Source organism: Lynx canadensis, chromosome C2, assembly GCF_007474595.2.
Source record: "Lynx canadensis isolate LIC74 chromosome C2, mLynCan4.pri.v2, whole genome shotgun sequence".
Lineage (NCBI taxonomy): Eukaryota > Metazoa > Chordata > Mammalia > Carnivora > Felidae > Lynx > Lynx canadensis.
Genome location: NC_044311.2, coordinates 7,015,618 through 7,032,347, shown reverse-complemented (window position 1 = coordinate 7,032,347; position 16,730 = coordinate 7,015,618). Strand labels below are relative to the sequence as shown.

General features: G+C 58.5%; 2 protein-coding genes across 8 annotated transcripts in view; one reads left to right on the top strand and one right to left on the bottom strand.

The window, feature by feature from the left end:
- Positions 1-811: 811 nt before the first annotated feature.
- CSRNP1 (cysteine and serine rich nuclear protein 1) lies at positions 812-13,424 on the top strand. Of its 5 annotated transcripts, none has more exons than XM_030329403.1 (5): positions 812-942; positions 7,267-7,517; positions 10,063-10,322; positions 10,850-11,164; positions 11,248-13,424. In XM_030329403.1, the coding sequence occupies exons 2-5, from the start codon at positions 7,307-7,309 to the stop codon at positions 12,226-12,228; spliced, it is 1,767 nt and encodes a 588-aa protein (XP_030185263.1). In that variant the 5' UTR covers positions 812-942; positions 7,267-7,306; the 3' UTR covers positions 12,229-13,424. The 5 variants fall into 5 exon arrangements, with proteins under 5 accessions (XP_030185263.1, XP_030185262.1, XP_030185259.1 ...); XM_030329402.1 differs by lacking the exon at positions 812-942 and adding an exon at positions 5,701-5,842; XM_030329399.1 differs by lacking the exon at positions 812-942 and adding an exon at positions 5,876-6,099.
- Positions 13,425-15,028: 1,604 nt separating this feature from the next.
- TTC21A (tetratricopeptide repeat domain 21A) overlaps positions 15,029-16,730 on the bottom strand; it is a 36,264-nt gene continuing 34,562 nt past the window's right edge. For all 3 annotated transcript variants that reach the window (XM_030330348.1, XM_030330349.1, XM_030330350.1), the window contains one exon: positions 15,029-16,658. In XM_030330348.1, coding sequence (XP_030186208.1) covers positions 16,581-16,658 — 78 coding nt within the window. In that variant the 3' untranslated portion in view covers positions 15,029-16,580. The remainder of the gene's footprint in view (positions 16,659-16,730) is intronic.

The window sequence follows — 16,730 nt, the reverse complement described above, 5'->3', positions numbered from 1 at the left end:
CAGTGGGCCATGTTAAGTGGCTAGGGTCTGGCTCAGAAGAAATTCTTTTTTTTTTTTTTTTTAGGGAGGGATGGGATTGCGGGGCGCGGGGTGGGGGGCGAGGGAAGTTGTATCCAGGACCCCCCCCCCCCCCCCCCCCCCCCCCCCCCCCGGCTCAGTACTTCTGCAGGGTCTCTGGCCCCGGGGCCGAGGTGAAGGTCACGCCCACCGATTACCTCCTCCCCTCCCCCTCCCCCTCCCGGCCCAGGTTGGTCTCCAGTCACAGTTTACTTTTCCGGCGCATCTGGGGGGGGGGGGTGGTAAGGAGGGGGGCAGAGGAAGGACGTTTAGATTGGACGACAGCAACTGGCTCGGGCAGGGTTGGGGTCTAGGCCTGGAAGGAGGCCTCGGCTCCGCCGCCGTCGCCGGGCGGCCTCCCGGACGCTCCGCGCCGCTCCGGGCCTCAGTCTACCCATCCGCGAACGGGGGCCGCGTGGCGAGGTGGGGATCCTCGCGACCCGGCTCCGCCGGCCGGGCGCGTCGGCGACTTCGGGAAGCCGCGGGAGGGGGACGGGCGAGGGCGGCGGAGGGCCGCGGGCGCGGGGCGGTCGCGGCGGCCGCGCGGGGTCAGAGTCCGCAGGGAGGCCCCGCGGCCGCCGCGCCGGGCTCCGGGCGGGGGGGAGGCGGCGCCTCCGGGGCGGGGCTGCCGGGCGGCCTGGCGGGAGGCCGGGCGTGCGTCAGCGCTGCGAGCCCCGGAGTTTTCCACTGACGAGGAGGGCGGAGCGGCGGGCGGGGCCGGGCGCAGCCAGTCTCCCGCCGCCGCCACCGCCGCCGGACGCTCAGAGAGAGGGGCGGCTGGGCCGACTGCGGCTCGGCGGAGCGCGCACGGGGTCGCGGCACCGGGGGCGTCCCCGGCCGGGACGCGGGTCGCATCGGTGCCCTTGGCGAGCGTGCGGATCGCAGGTGAGCACCGAGCAGCTGCGGGCCCGGCTGTCCGGGACGTCGGGGAGGGGGCGTCCCGCGCGGGGCGGGGAGGGGGGGGCTGCGCCCCTCCGGTCCCTGCCACTTGTCCCCCCGCCTCCCCGAGCGGGCACCGGGGCGGGGGGACGGCCCGGCCCGGCCCCTGACTGCGCGCCCGGCCGGCGTCCGGGGCGAGGAGGCGGGGAGGCGAGAGTGGCAGGTTTTCCGCTCCCCTCCCCCGCGCCACCGAGGGTACCCCGAGAAGTCTCGGCGCCCCGAGCTCAGTGCGGGTGACGGCCGAGCCCAGGTTGGCCCGGGCGGCTGGGTGACGGGGTGCGCTCGTCCACGGGAGAGTTTCCTTTTGACCCAGTTGCCTGAGAACTTTTCAGAAGTTCCTCGCGTGGCCGGAGCAGGTGACATTTGTCGCCTTCCTCCTCGGGCTCCCCCCGGGGGCGGGCGCCAGGGCTGCGGCGCGTGCCGTGCCCGGCGCCCCCGGCCAGCAGGGGTCAGGGAGGGAGTGGAGGGAAGAGCCAGAAGGAGTGAGGCTCCGTGAGTCACGGACCCCGGAGGGTGGGAGGGCGGAGGGAGGGAGGGAGGGAGGGAGGAGGGATTGTGTCGTGCGCTCACCTGTTTGTCAGTCACCGTCACACGCGGAGGCCACCGCTGTGAGTCACGGGCGCAGCCCCGCCGGACACCCGCGGGCACACGTAGGCTCTCTCCCACGCACTTCTCGGCTCCCCTGCACGTACTTCCCCCAGGTCCTCAGTTTCCCCTCCCGGGGGGCCCCTCCGCAGGCACGCACCTCTGGATGCCCTGGCCACAGCAGCCGGCACACACTTAGGCACTCCTGCTCCCTGGCACAATCACACTCGTAGCCCCCACTCCTGACACCGGAGGGACCCTCCCCAGCTCCGCGGCCCGCGGCCCACCCCACACCTCCACGCCGATGGCTCACAGCCCTCTGGATGGGGCCTCTGCCGCTGGCCCCCCATCCTTGACATCACTGCCCTCTTCCACCTCCACATCCAGAGGTTACCGAGTCTATTCCCCTTTCTCCTGTGCCCTCCCTGTCCTGTCATCTCTCACCTAGCCCTGGCACCGGCCCAGCAGGTCACACCCCCTCCAGTCGGCGACTGAGCCATCTTTTTAAAATGCAAATCTGGTATATTGTCAACTCCCTCCTTAAACCCTGCTGAGGCTTCCAGTGCCCTGGGGCTAAAGCCTGTCCCGGCAGCCGGGGCTCCAGAAACCTGTCGCTGGATGCCCCCCCCCCCCGCTGTGCCCCCCTCTGGAGCTCTTTCTACTTCCTTTCCTCCCAGAGACTGTTTTTACCCTCAGCTTTGCCCCTCCTGCCCCACATGCCTCAGACCTGCGTTCCCAGCGCTCACCACCATTCTGTAACTACACACTCCTTGCCACTAAATTCAAAAGCTGGGAGAGTGCAGCCAGTGTAGGTCTTGCTGTCCCTGTGTGCCCGAGTGCCTGACACTGCGCCTGGCATCTTATAGGAGCTCAATAAATGTTTGTTGAATGAATGAATGAATGAATGAATGAATGAAGGAGAACGAAGGAGGCCCTGCTCAGGTGTCAGGTACAATTTCCCTTCTGCAGGAGCAGTTGCCTTCTGTAGCCAGCAAACATTTGGCACCTACCCAGTGCCAGGCTCTGGAGGCCAAGGCTGAGGAACCATGCCCTCCCCCCCCCCCCCCCCCCCCCGCCCGGATCACTTTCAGAGGGATGGTGGGGGAGGGGTGTGCTAAGGCTTCCCTTCTGCCCTCTTTGTGCTGCCCAGGTTGTTTTCCTAGCCAATCCCAGTGAGGGCCAGAGGGACTCAGGGGTGCCCTCCCCCTTGTCCCAGGAAGTGGCTCCTGAGAGTCTGGGGTCGTGTGCCCCCAGGTGTTGGGGGTACTGGCCTGACCAAGGCCTGGGGCTCTGAGGTTAAACGACATAATTCTTCAGATTCCCAGAGGAGGATAGGGCCAGCCCAAGGTGCCCTCTCCCCAGTAGCAGCTGTGGTCGGGGGTTGGGGCACTGGGACTAACGAGTGGCACAGAGAAGTTGATGAGACTTCCCAGAGGCCCTGAGATATCCCCCTGACCCCCAACGAGCCTTTGTTTGCCTGGTACCCAGGCTGAGGTGGCCTTCCCTGGGTTCACATAGTGTGGCCTGAATGTGGAGATAGTTGTGGGTAGTAGAGTGGGGAAGTCTCACCCCTTCGTCCTGAGCTGTCAACTCCTGTGTGTGGTGACAGGAGGGTGGCCTGATTCTCAGGGCCCAGGCAGATCCCGGAAGAAGCCTGGCTGTCTTTGATTCAGAGCCTGCCTCTGGGGCTCCTGGGGGTGTGGTATTTCTGTCTGAGCCAGCTCCTGGGAATCGCTTCTCCTTCCCCCGGGACCCTAGGATGGGGGCTGTGTTCACCCTGGGAACAGTGCCATGGTTGGGATCTTGATTCCTGGGTGGCTACTGAGGGCCCCTCCCCCCTCCTCTGACTCACTGTCTGACACTTTTCTTGGACTCTTTCACTATCTTTCATTCCTTTCTCTGACTTGGCCTGTCCTTGTCTCTGGCTGTCTTTTTGTCTCATCCCTTGCCTCTGGATTCCCAGGTGGGACAGGGAGGCACTGAGATCCAAGGGCCGTCCCCTCTCCCTCCACCCCAGGGGAGCGTCAGGGACTTTGCCGGTGTGCAGATCTTGGGGGGGGGGGAGGGTCACCCCTAGAATGGACAGTGTGGCGGGAGCTTATCTGTGTCCCTGTTTCCCTGTCTGCAGCCTTGGAGCCTCTAACCCCCTCACCTTGAGTTCCCATTCTGTAGACAAGCCTGAGGCAGAACCAGGGTGTCAGGCTTAAACCTGCTTCCTTGATATCTATTTGTTTACTTCTGGGGAACAGGGAGCCTCCTGAGATGTCTGTGTTGGCACCTGTCTGCAGCCAATACTTCTTAACTCCCAGAACCACTCCCTTCTGTGGCTCAAACCCTCCGGTGCAGGCTGGGGAGTGGGCATGGCACCCCCCGCCCCCCTCCCCGCCCCGACTGACTGTGACAGGACCAGGAGATCACTCTGAGCAGTCACCCCTCAGAGGTCCACCTCTGCTAGAGGTGCCTTCTCTATGCCAGGCTGTTCTAGGCATGGGCACAGTAATGGCCAGGCAGAGAGGCCGTCAGCCTCGTGTGAGGGAGGGGCAGTGAGACCGTGAGAGAAGGGCCCGAATAGGGGAATCCCAGGGCCCGTGGGAGCCCAGAGAGGCATATAGTCAGGAGTGAGGGGTGGAGGTTTCAGGGAGGCCCTCTTGGAAATGACTATTAAAGGAGAGCGAGGCTGGGTTCCAGCTTGTGCAAAGGCCAGGAGGCGGGCAGGTCATGGCAATTAGGGAAACTGCAAGTTCAGCTGGAATATAGTGAGGGGAGGGTGGGGAAGCAGGAGCCAAGCCTGCCTCAGCCTCTCGTGGAATTCTAGGCTTGATCCTAAGGGCCAGCTTTCCTCAGCATGGGGGTGGCAGGGAGCCATGTGGTTTAGGAAGACCACTCTGGCTGCAGGGGGGTGACAGGAGCAGAGGCAGGGGACATTGGGCAGTAGCAGTGGGGACAGAGGCATAAGGGTAATAAACTTTTAAAGGTGAAGGAGACATACATAAAATGCATAAAGCCTATGAATCCCACGTGTACAGTTAGGTGAATTTTTAGTTTTAGACATTCATGGGACCCCCAGCTAGGTCAGCACAGAATGTTTCGAGAGGATTCCACCCCCCTCCCCCCGGTGAGATTTCTGCTATCTCTCGACCCCCCCCCCCCCCGTTCTGACTTGTATCATCACTGATTGGGTTTGCCTTTCCTTGAACTTGATTCCCGTGTATTCTTGTGTCTGGCTCCTTTCATCCCACATGACATCATTGAGATTCACATGTGTGTATCGAGGAGCTCGTTTTTCTCACAGTTCGGAATGACATATCCACTAAGCACTTACTGCCGGTCTAAGAACTTGGCATGCATGGATTCAAGTAAACCTCCCAACCCTAGGAGGTTTGAAGGCCAAGAACCGGAGAAACGGAGAGCCTAAGGACCTTGACTGGGGTCACGCGATCAAGCAATAGCCAAGCCAGGGTTCAAATGCAGGCAGTCTGGTTCCGGAGCCAAGGTGCTTAACACTCTGCTGATGGCCCCCACAGTGCTGTGTCTGTGCCTAGCCTTGCGTGCGCGAAGTGAGCTAGCGTGCACTTGGAGGACTGGGTGCCTGGATGTGGCCGGAGGGAGCGGGAGGAAGGAGCGGAGTGAGGATGGCTGCAGGTTTCTGGCTTGAGTAACTGGGTGGGTGGCGGTGCCGTTACTAAGATAGGGAACACAGGAAGAGGAACAGATGGCATGGGGGGTGGGGAACAGAGACAAGGGGTTCGATTTGGGGCCTATGGAATTCTATGTTTCTAAGGGACAGCCAGGCACAGATAAAAAGCGGGCATTCGGTTTTGGCGGGGGTGGGCCTGGGGCTTGGGCATGGGATTAGGCATTCGGCACCCTGTGGACAGCATCTGGGGTTTGGGAAAGGATGGGGTCTCCCAGCGGGGCCGGTAGGGGCAGGCTGTGTGGGTATGCTCTGTCTGTGTGTGTTTCTGTGTGTGTCTGTGGGCTGCACGTGTATGTATGTGTGTGCCTGGCTCCAGGTCATGAGTTTCCCCATCTCCTGGGAGAGCCTGCAGGTCAGCTGGGAGCTGCGTTGTTTTTGTTTGTGGTTTTGCGGGGAGGGGGGGGGGCGCCTGGCCTGAGAAACTCCCCGCTGAGAAGCCCCCGGAAGCACCTGTGCGTTCTCTTCCCCTGGCCCAGTGTGAACGAAAGGTTAGCAAGGAGGGGGGTTTCTCTTGCTTGTCTCATGCCTGCGGGGAGAGGCTGTCCCGGGGACGAATTTTATCCGGTAAGTCAGCCGACCGCGGACCCCCTAGGTCTGGGATCCAGACACTTTGTGGTAGGCTCGCCAAAAGGGGACAGGGGCCTTTCGAAAGGACACCTGAGTAGGGGAGATCGGCAGCCTTCTGGTTGGTTTTTCCTGTTCTCATTTCCTGTGATGGCAGTGGGGGAGGGGCTCCCCAGCACTGGGGCCTCTGCATCGTTTCCCCTTCCTCCTGGTGACCTCCTGGGGCCCAGGCCTGAGCACTGTAGGACACAGACAAGGTACAAGGTAGCCCAGCCCTCAGGACTGAGTCCTTTGGGGACTGCCAAGGGTGGCCGAGGCATTTAGGGGAAGGAGCCCCAAGTCCAGTCCCCTTACCCGAGGCCAGCCAGGCTGTGGGAGGCTCTGTGGTTGAGACCCTCCAAAGGGGAAGACACAGTAAGCTCTGTGTCCTGACGTGGCCCATGTCACCAAGCTACAAACAGGAGAGAGTGGAACATCTTGACCGGTCAGTTTCACTAAGAGTTGTGTGTGTGGTTGGTTGGTGGGTTGGTTTGTTTGTTTGTTTTAGGGGGAAACAAACAATCTCCATAGGAAGTTAAGTCAAACAAACGGGGTTAGATATTGGAGGAGAGACACCATGTAGATGGGTTTTTAAAACCAAAACAGGAGTTGTTAGAGAAGCACGAAGCACGGCCAGGCCTGGAGGCAGGGGACTTCGGTGGGGCGGGGGTTTCTGAGGGAAAGTCTGAGCGGCTCTGTCACAGGAGAGGAGGGGCTCTGGAAAGTCCTGTGTCTGGGAATCGGGGCCAGTGTCAAAGCCAGCCTGTTTCCGGGAGTGCCCTGGTCAACCTGGCCCCGGAGAGGGAGAGGGAGAGGGAGTCTGTGTGTGTGTGCAGGGTGGTGTGTCGGTGGGTGTGCTGGGGCAGCCGGTGGTGGAGGAGGAGGAGGAGGAGGAGGAAGCAAAGCCACCATACAGGGCTGCGCGGGCTGTGGCAGACGGCCTCACACACACAAAGGCACACAGATGCGAGCCGTGTGTATCAGCCAGCCAGTGAGTCAGCCCCCAGGATTCCTGTCGGGGAATGAGCGAGGCCGGGCTGAGGGCTGCCGGTCCATCTGTCGGTCTGGTGTATGCATGTGTGTAGGTGGGTCGTGGGAGGTAGCGGGGAAGGTGCCTGGTGGTGTCCTGGGAAGGCGTTTGGGCAGCGGTGGTGGGAGTCTGCAAGTGCCAGGAGGAGGCCTTGGCCCTCAGCGCCTGCGCTGGCGGAAGGAAGCCTCCTGGAGCCGGGCCCCCCGGGCCCCCCCCCCCCCCCCCCCCCCCGCACACAGAGTCGAGGGGGCGGCCCGGGACACCTGGGAGGGCAGGGGGAGCGGGGGATCGAGGCCGGGCGCCCCACCGCCTGCCCTCAGGCCTGCCGCTGAGAGCGCTCTCCTTTCCGTTCCAGGCCGTCCGTGCCCAAAGCCCAGAGTACCCCCGGCGCCACCATGACTGGGCCGCTGAAGAGGAAGTTTGACCAGCTGGATGAGGACTCCTCCTCGCTCTGCTCCTCCTCCTCCTCCTTGTCCTCTGGCCGCCGTTCTGGCTCCCGCTCCCCGAGCTCTTCCGTCTCCCTGGCCTGGGACTCAGATGAGGAGGGCCCCTGGGATCAGACAGCCTTGCCTGACCGTGACTTCTGTGGCCCCCGGAGTTTCACCCGTGAGTCTTGCCCCGCCCCCCTCCCGGGAACCACCACACCCCTTCATCCTTCCTGAAGATGAAATTGGGAGGCCCACCTTGTCCCCCGACAGAGCCATTCTGGCCCCCGGAGGTCACGTCCCCGCGGCTTTGGCTCCCCACCTTGTCCACTTCCCATAATACAGTGGTTACTCAGGAATGCCCTCTGTCCAGAGGCACCGGGCCCGGCTAGATTCACCTTTGACCTTGGGACTCCCTGCTTAGAAGTCCTGCCGGGCAGGACGGAGCTGCTCACTGTGGCCCTCGGGCCCTCCGGCTGCAGCTCCTCCCTTCTGTTCCAGTTTCGTTTCTCCAGCTTGCACACCCTGTCCTACCTACGGAACCACCGGAGTCCCACGCCCCACACTTCTGCACCGCGGGGCCTGTCAGGCCGGTCCCTCTCCTGTCAGAATGCTGTTTGGCTTTGCCTGAACATAGTGGAAAGGTTTCTTTCCCCCAGTTATTTTTCAAGCTGGCATAATTTTGATTTCGAACTGACAAAGACAGCCCTAAAGTAGTATTCCTCAACCTTGTTTTCCATTATTATTGCCCCCAACCCTAAGGAGCCTTTTTAGACATATTTTTCTTTCTTTTTAAATTTCTTTTTGTTTTGTATATATTTTTTTTCATTTTATTTATTTATTTTATTTATTTATGTTTTTTCAGCGTTTATTTATTTTTGGGACAGAGAGAGACAGAGCATGAACGGGGGAGGGGCAGAGAGAGAGGGAGACACAGAATCGGAAACAGGCTCCAGGCTCCGAGCATCAGCCCAGAGCCTGACGCGGGGCTCGAACTCACGGACCGCGAGATCGTGACCTGGCTGAAGTCGGACGTTTAACCGACTGCGCCACCCAGGCACCCCTTATTTATTTTTTTAGAGAGAGAGAGAGAGAGCAGGGGAGAGGGACAGAGGGGGAGAGAGAGAACCTGAAGCAGGCTCCACGTTCCGCGAGGAGCCCGACGCGGAGCTCGATCTCATGACCATGAGATCATGACCTGAGCTGAAATCAAGAGTCAGACACTCAACCCACTGAGCCACCCAGGCACCCCGAGACATAGTTTTCCTAATTATGACATTCCTGCCATGACATTTTAATACCTCAGATATGGTGTCTTTGTTTATGTACTTGTTGTACATCTTTATATTATACTAGAAAAAGAGTATGATTTGTAGCACATAGAATCTAACAGTATGTTGACTAAACTCCTGTAGGTTTATTCTGGAAATACAAGAATGGCTTAATATTATAAATATCATAAAATATAAAATACTATAAAATCCGATTTTATACTTTTATAGTTTACTATAAAATATAGGAGCCACTGTAGATGTTGAAGGACATTTGATAAAAATGTCATGTTCCTTCTGGATAAGACCCTTGATAAAGTAGCAATAAATGGATGCTACCTTACATGATTAAAAAATATGTGTCTCGACCCAAAAAGCTGGCATTCTGATTAATGAGGAAATATTAGAAGCAGTCCAACTAAAGAAAGAGATGGGGACCCTGTCACCACTGGTAGTTAGCATTGTTCAGTAAGTACTCGCCAGTTAGCAGAGAGGATGAGAATTCTATATGTTGGATTGAGACAGACAAAATAACATACTGCGTGGAAATACATGAAATTGCCAGTATTCAACTGCTTTATGGTTCTGCCTATGGTTCAGCCTAATAAAAAGGAACGGTATACCAATATGTGTACAGAAGATACCAAATACATAGCTTACTACCCAGTATACAATCCATAATTTAGAAAGGTAATCCCAAATAATAGCCTAAATGTGTTCCAAAATGCAGAAGCTATAAAGGAAAAGATCAATATATTTTTAATTATGTAGCCTTAGAAGTTATTTTATAAAATGCCTTGGACAAAAATAAAAGACTAAAGGGGCGCGAGGGTGGCTCAGTCGGTCAAGCATCCCACTGCAGCTCAGGTCGTGATTCCCGGAGTCCGGCTCTGCGCTGATAGCTCAGAGCCTGGAGCTTGCTTCGGATTGTGTCGCCCTCTCTCTCTCTGTCTCTCTGCCCCTCCCCCGCTCATGCTCTGTTTCCCTCCGTCTCTCAAAATGAGTAAACATTTTATTTAAAAAATAAATAAATGAATAAATGAATAAATAAATATTAAAAGACTAAAATATTTGCACAGATAGGCTAGATGATTACTGTCTCTAATGTCATATATAAAGAGCTCCTGCAAATCAATACAAAACTACAGAAAACTGCATAAGGAACCTATAAATGGCTAATAAAGATGGGAAAGATGCTTAATGTCACCAAATGCTCTCATTTGGACTGGTAAATAACAGTAAGCCCATGGTGACCTAGGAGTGGCGTTCAAATGTACCAGCTCTCATCCCAGCCAGGCTGGCTCCATTTCTCCAGATCCGTTCGGATCCATTGCTTTCTTTGGGCTAGGAGATCGGAGGGGGAGTGTGAGGAGAGGCAGCTCGCCATCTTCCTGGAGGTTAAGCCGTCCCTCACGGAGAACTAATGCCCTGCCCCTTCCCTCCCTGCCTTCCCAGCCCTGTCCATCCTGAAGAGGGCGCCCCGGAAGCGCCCAGGCCGCGTTGCCTTCGATGGCATCACCGTCTTCTACTTTCCTCGGTGTCAGGGCTTCACCAGCGTGCCCAGCCGCGGTGGCTGCACTCTGGGTATGGCCCCCCGCCACAGCGCCTGCCGCCGCTTCTCCTTGGCCGAGTTTGCACAGGAGCAAGCCCGGGCTCGGCGGGAGAAGCTGCGCCTGCGCTTGAAGGAGGAGAAGCTAGAAGCCCTGGGATGGAAGGTAGGGAGACCCGCTGCCCCGCGCCAGCGCCTGGGCCAGCTTCTCAAGTCCTGGCCGTGAGGGGGCGGAGCCTCCGGGGTGGGAGCCCGGGTGCTCATTACGTATTTGGGGAAAGAGGCCCCTGGGGCCAGTGTTGCTCGGCCAGGGCCTGTCGCCTGCATTATCTGCAGAGTGGGGTGTGGGAGGGCCTGTTTGCTGCAGGGGTTGGGGGCACGGCGCCGGGAGCTGTCTGGGGGCGGGGGGTGCCAGGAGCATTGCAGGGAGGGCGGGAATCTGGAGTTGATGTGACCCTGGGGGTCACTGTGTCTGGCTGGTTGATGGTTGGGTGGGTTTGTCCATGGACTGGGGAATGACAGGAACGGGAAATCTCTGCAAATGCCCCGAAGGCAGTGTTCTTGGCCTCCCAGCTCACTGTGGTATCTATGGTGCCCGACCCAGAGCGCTTGTCGGGTGACCGATGGCCGTGGGTGGGGGCAGAGACCCCTTCTTCTGTCTCTCACATCCCTCCTCTCTCCCATTGGATACAGCTCACGGAGGCTGGCGTACCCGAGACGGAGGCCGGCCTGCCACTCACAGTGGACGCGATCGATGATGCCTCCGTGGAGGAGGACTTGGCTGTGGCCGTGGCCGGTGGCCGGTTGGAGGAAATGACCTTCCTACAGCCCTATCCGGCCCGGCGCCGGCGGGCTCTGCTGCGGGCTGCCGGAGTGCGGAGGATCGATCGCGAGGAGAAGCGGGAGCTGCAGGCCGTGCGCCAGTCCCGCGAGGACTGTGGCTGTCGCTGTGACCGGGTCTGTGACCCCGAGACCTGCAGCTGCAGCCTGGCGGGCATCAAGTGCCAGGTGTGGGCCGGGGAGGGAGGCCCGAGCGCGGGGGGTTGTCTGGGCTCGGCGGGACCCTCTCTCACGCTCTGCTCTCTCTGCAGATGGACCACACCGCGTTCCCCTGCGGCTGCTGCCGGGAGGGCTGTGCGAACCCCAAGGGCCGCGTGGAATTTAATCAGGCGCGGGTGCAGACCCATTTCATCCACACGCTCACCCGCCTGCAGCTGGAGCAGGGGGCCGAGAGCCTGGGGGAGCTGGAGGCTCCCGCTCAGGGCGGCCCGGCCGGCCCCGGTGAGCAGGCGCTGGCTCCCACTTTCCCGCCGGCCAAGCCCCCCGCGAGCAGCGAGCTGGGAGACGACAGCTGTAGCAGTGACATGACCGACTCCTCCACAGCTTCAGGCACGAGCGAGGCCCCCAGCGGCCCCACCCGCCCAGCCCTGCCCGGCCCCGGCTTCCAGCCTGACATGGATGATGACAGCCTGGCCCGGGTCCTGAGTTTCAGTGACTCGGACCTGGGAGGGGAGGAGGAGGAGGAGGAGGAAGGGGGAGTGGGGACCCTCGACAACCTCAGCTGCTTCCACCCAGCTGACATCTTTGGGACTGGTGACCCCGGTGGCCCAGCCAGCTGGACCCACGGCTATTCCAGCTCCAGCCTCACGTCAGGCATCCTGGATGAAAATGCCAACCTGGATGCCAGCTTCTTCCTAAACGGTGGCCTTGAAGGGTTGGGAGAAGGCAGCCTCCCGGGCACCTCGGTGCCGCCCGGCTCGGACGCTGGCCAGAGCAACTCCGTGGACCTCAGCTTGTCTTCCTGCGACTCCTTCGAGCTGCTCCAGGCCTTGCCAGACTACAGTCTGGGGCCTCACTACACCTCCCGGAAGGTGTCCGACAGCCTGGACAACCTCGAGGCACCCTACTTCCCCTTGCCTGCCTTCTCTCCGCCTGGGGACGCGGGCTCTTGCTTCCTGGAGTCCGTCATGGGCTTGCCTGACTCAGCCGCCGAGGCCCTGGCTCCCTTCATAGACAGCCAGTTGCTTGAGGACACCGCCCCGGCGTCTCTGGTGGAGCCTGTGCCCGTGTAAGGCCCCGGGGCACCTTGTCACGGCCCCAAGAGCCCTGTTGCTGCTTTGTTGTAATTTGGGGGCTCCCTGAGGCCTGTAGGTAAGGGTCTCCCGTTGGCCGGCTCGCCCGTGCGGGCACTCCTGATTTTTGTGCAACACTCTGGATTGATTTATTTATTTTTGTAAGTTTCTGTGCCGAAGAGAGGGCGGGGAGGGGGCCTTCCCTTTCCGCCACCCTGCTCCCCCGCCCCCCAAGCCCACACAGTCTCTCCTTCCACTTCCACGGTGTGCGTGCCAGGGACAGGAGGACGTAAGCCTTCCCTGGAGCTTCGCAGACCCCGTTTCGGTCTCAGATGATGTTCCTTAGCCCGAAGACAGCAAGACAGGGCAGCAATCAGCCACTTCTTACGGCTTCTCCTGCCATCCTGAGCCCCAGACCCATGGGTGGCTGCGTTCTCTGGACTGTAAAGACTATAATTTATTTCCATAATTTATTTGGAGACTAGGAGGTGTCGGCCTCTCCCCCCCGGCTGGCGGGCAATGCTGGGGTTGGGGTGGGACACAGACCCCCGTGAGTCCCTTTTGCCTTGTAGTCCTATATCCCTGCCCTTCCTGGGCTTTGGTATAAACCAGGTGTGGATTTGGGCCCTGTGGTCTGCTGTGGCAGCTGCCTGGCCCCGGGTGGCTGAGGACAGCGTCCAGGCAGGGGGCTGGGTGGGGCTGACCAACCGTGACCAAAACCTGCCCCACACGGCCTCCTCTTTTTCCTGTCCTCTGCCATATCTTCCTCCTCCCCAAAGGTCACAGCCTTCATTCTGGGCCCATCAGTGTAGAAGGGAAGCAGGAAGCCCCAGTGAGGGCAGGGGGCTAGCCTCAGGGCCCGCAGCACGCCCCTGACCACTATCTCAGGGCTTTCTGGGCACGCATGCCAGCCTGGGCCGCCTGCCCATGCCCTGAGGCCACCTGGCTGGGGTGAGGGGCGGCTCCTTGTGGCTTTTATGCCGTTCGTTTGCTGATGTTAAGTTTTGCATCCTAATTTCTATATCGTCCCTGAGTGTTAGAGCTATATAATTTATTCATCTTTCTCCATGTCTGTGCCAAGAAGCCCAGGCTGTGGGCCTGCCTTCTTGCCTAGGAGGCCTTACCAGCCCGCGTCCTTGTGGGAACACCTTGTACCTGAGCTTACAGGTACCAATAAAGAGGCTCTATTTTTAACACCGGTGGTTTGCGTTTGTGGGACCTGGAGATGGGGATGGGGGGGGGGGGTCTACCCTCAGGAGGTGCTGGGGAGGGAGGGGGAGGCGGGCCCTGCAGGGCAGCGTGGACACCGAGCCTCTGCTGGGGTAGGGGTGGAGACACCACATAGTGGGCCTCCTTCCGCGCAGGCCAGTCATGGCCAAGTGGGAGGCTGGCCAGGCAGGCCTTTGTGTAAACCCGTCTCTCCCCAGCGGTCACCTGGGGTGGTGGGAGCAGCAGGGCAGTCTTCTGAGACAGGGCCATCTGCCCGGGGTTTTTCCCACTCGGTCACGCGGAGCTGGGGCCTGGCTTCGAGGGTGAAGCACCCCCCCACACCCTCCCCCTTTAGGGGCAGACAGTGGGATGTAGCTGGTAGAGGCCTCCTGTGGGGCCCAGCGGCTGGGGTCCCTGGGGACTTGAGCCCCGGAAGCTGCGGGACCTCCTGGGACTTCCTCCTCCTGCACCAGCCCGACCCGTCTGACCTGTCCCCAGCAGGCGGTCTGACCTGTCCCCGGCCTAGGCCAGAGGAGCAGGCCTCGCCCTGCCCTGGGGAGTCCCAAGTGTGGGGCCTGAGGAGGAGCAAGGTCGACCTCCCCCTTAGGAATAATGGCTTATACGAGAGCTGGGAGGGAGGAGGACCAAACAAGGACAGATTTGGGTCTCCCTTTTCTCGCTCTAATCGTCTGCCTTTCGGCCTGGGCTGGGCTCCCCTTTATTTCATCTCTGTGGCTTATGGGGTAAGAGCATGGACCCTGAGTGCCAGGTTCAAATCCCAGCTCTGCTATTACCTAGCAAGGTGACCTATGCAAATCACTTCCTTTCTACGACTGCAGTGTCTTGCTGTCCCCAGTGCTGTGCAAATAATAACACTACTTGCCTCATAAAAGCTTTTCCAGTTCACGCATACACAGCACTTAGGAGAGTGCCAGGAGGGTGCAAGCCTTGTGTGCATGTTTGTGACTTCCGTTCTGTTTTCGTATTGCTGCCTCTATGTTTTACCCCTCTCTCTCTCTCTCTTTTTTTTTTTTTTGCCAGTTCTGTCACTCTTTGGGTATCTGTCTCTTGCCTCTGGACATGCATGGATGTGACCGTGTGGCCATATTGTCAGTGGCCGTGAGAGGACCCAGAGCTTGGAGCCTGGCCCGTGGTGCGCAGCTGTTCCTGTAACCAGCGTAGCCAGGGACAGCCGGGACTTAGGCTCCTCGGGGTGGAGTATCCCCACACGGTCAGCGATGCTGCCTCCCCTCTCACTGGTCCCTGGGAGCCCTTTTGCAGAGATTGTGTCAGCATGGATGCTTCAAAATCTGGGTCTCTCCAAGGGCTCTGAGGCCCTGCTCTGACGAGCCTGGGGTCCAGGTGGCAGGCTCCTGCAGCCCCCCCCCCGTCCCTGGCTGGAACCCCCACAGGTTCCTGCCCCATGGATACGGCCCATGGCTGGACTGGACCTGCCCACCTCCCCTCTAGGGCAACAGGATCACTTCCTGGCTTTCTCTTCTTTTCTTTCTTTCTTTCTTTTTTCTTTCTTTCTTTCTTTTTTCTTTCTTTCTTTCTTTCTTTCTTTTTAGGTAAATGAAGACAACTTAGGTTTTACAGCAACAAAAATGTGATTAATATACAATCCATGACAGCATCATTCTCCAGACGGGCAAACCTGTCTCTCAACAACCCACCCCCAAGAAACCGGATTATAACGCAGATGCCAGGAAAAGGGACTGGTTTCCCAAAGGAAGGATGCTAAGTAACCTGGGGAAAGCGTTCCAGGTCATTGACTCAGACCAAGAGGCCGTGCACCCGATCAGCAGGATGTTATAGAAGCAAGGTTCTGCTGTCACGAAGGATAACTGTCTGTTCTACAAGGGACCCCTACCGGTTCAGTTTCCAAGCTGAACGACAACTCATAAAAACTGTACCACAGCCGCGTCCTCGCACTCACGCTAAGTGCGTATTTCACTTTACATCAATTGTATCCACGTGCTTAAAAGTTAGAACCATTGTAACAGCACTCATGAGTTCACCAGTTCATCGTGTTTTCCTCTCATAGAGAATATATAATATGGAGGAATGATGTTTTAACACATAGTTATTCAACTTCAGCTGTCTGCTGTATATCATTGGCAGGGATTTGTATCATGGTTTGGGAACACAGATCTAGTCTAATTTCCTGCCACGGAGGGGAACACGGAGGCCCAAAGAGTAGAAACTCTTGGGAAGGTCACACTCCGGGCTTCCAGTTCAGAGGTCCTTCCCCTGAGGCCTGACTGGCCCATTCTTGCCGTCATGAAACACAGAAGAGAGGTGTTGGGAGCTCCAGCCAAAAGTGACCGCTGTCACCCTCTTGCCAGGTACAAGTAATACAAGTCATCTAACTAGAGACACTGCTTTTGTCCCCAGAGGTGGCGAACGGGTTTCTGGAGGATTAAGTTTGTTGGTCAGTGTCTTTTACAAAATCTTAAGTGAGAACTATTTTTTCCTGGGCTGTATTTCCCCGTACCAGGCATGGGGAATCACGTTTGTCCCAAACCAGAGAGGACCAGCCGAGGCCAGCCGAGGACTTGACGAGGAATCAGAATGTACGGACAGAGTGAGCCAATGAGCCTCAGAACCTGCAGGATGATGGCGTCCCTCGCACAGAACCTCAGCTACGGGGCCTTCTGAGCTGGCTCTCCTATCTGTGCCACTTCCGGGAAGGGTGTGCGGGCAGCAGGACAGGGGCGAGCAGTCACTTCTTGAGCTCGGGGGCTCTGGGGACCAGACGGGAGAGGGGAGGCACTGACCTAACCATATTAAAATCGCTGTGGGGATTTTTAAAAAAATCACCTCTTTGCTCCCTCACAGAGTCTGGAATAAAAACGGAGCCCAACAGAAGGTGCCCAATGAGCCTGGCATAAACTAGCTTGGTTGATGCCCTTTTTTCCTCTGAGCAAAACTGCTTCTTGTGCCTGAAAAACACAAAGCTTTGGGATGCCCCTTACATCAGACGAGGCACCATCCAAAGAAACCACACACCATACAGACACGGGAAGAATATGTCATTTTCGAATCTCCTCTCACTGACCCACTTCCGACCTCTACTTCTGTAGAAGTGAAATGTCTGTAGGTTGATGGCTTCTCCCCGCCCTGGCTCCCACTGACCACAGCTAGGGCCTCAGAGACCCTTGGGCCTTTTCCAAAATTTCTTCTCTGATTTGGGGGTAGTTAGGATGCTCTCTGAGGACCTGGGAACAGAGGGAGAAAGGGTGTGCGGCATCAGGCAGGGCCCTGTCACCAAGCCCCTTCACCCCTCCTCC

Coding starts and splice junctions, on each gene's coding strand:
- CSRNP1 (XM_030329399.1), top strand. CDS start 5,993: ATGGCAGTGGGGGAGGGGCTCCCCAGCACTGGGGCCTCTGCATCGTTT. Junction 7,518..10,062: donor TGGCCCCCGGAGTTTCACCC/GTGAGTCTTGCC, acceptor CTGCCTTCCCAG/CCCTGTCCATCCTGAAGAGG. Junction 10,323..10,849: donor TAGAAGCCCTGGGATGGAAG/GTAGGGAGACCC, acceptor CATTGGATACAG/CTCACGGAGGCTGGCGTACC.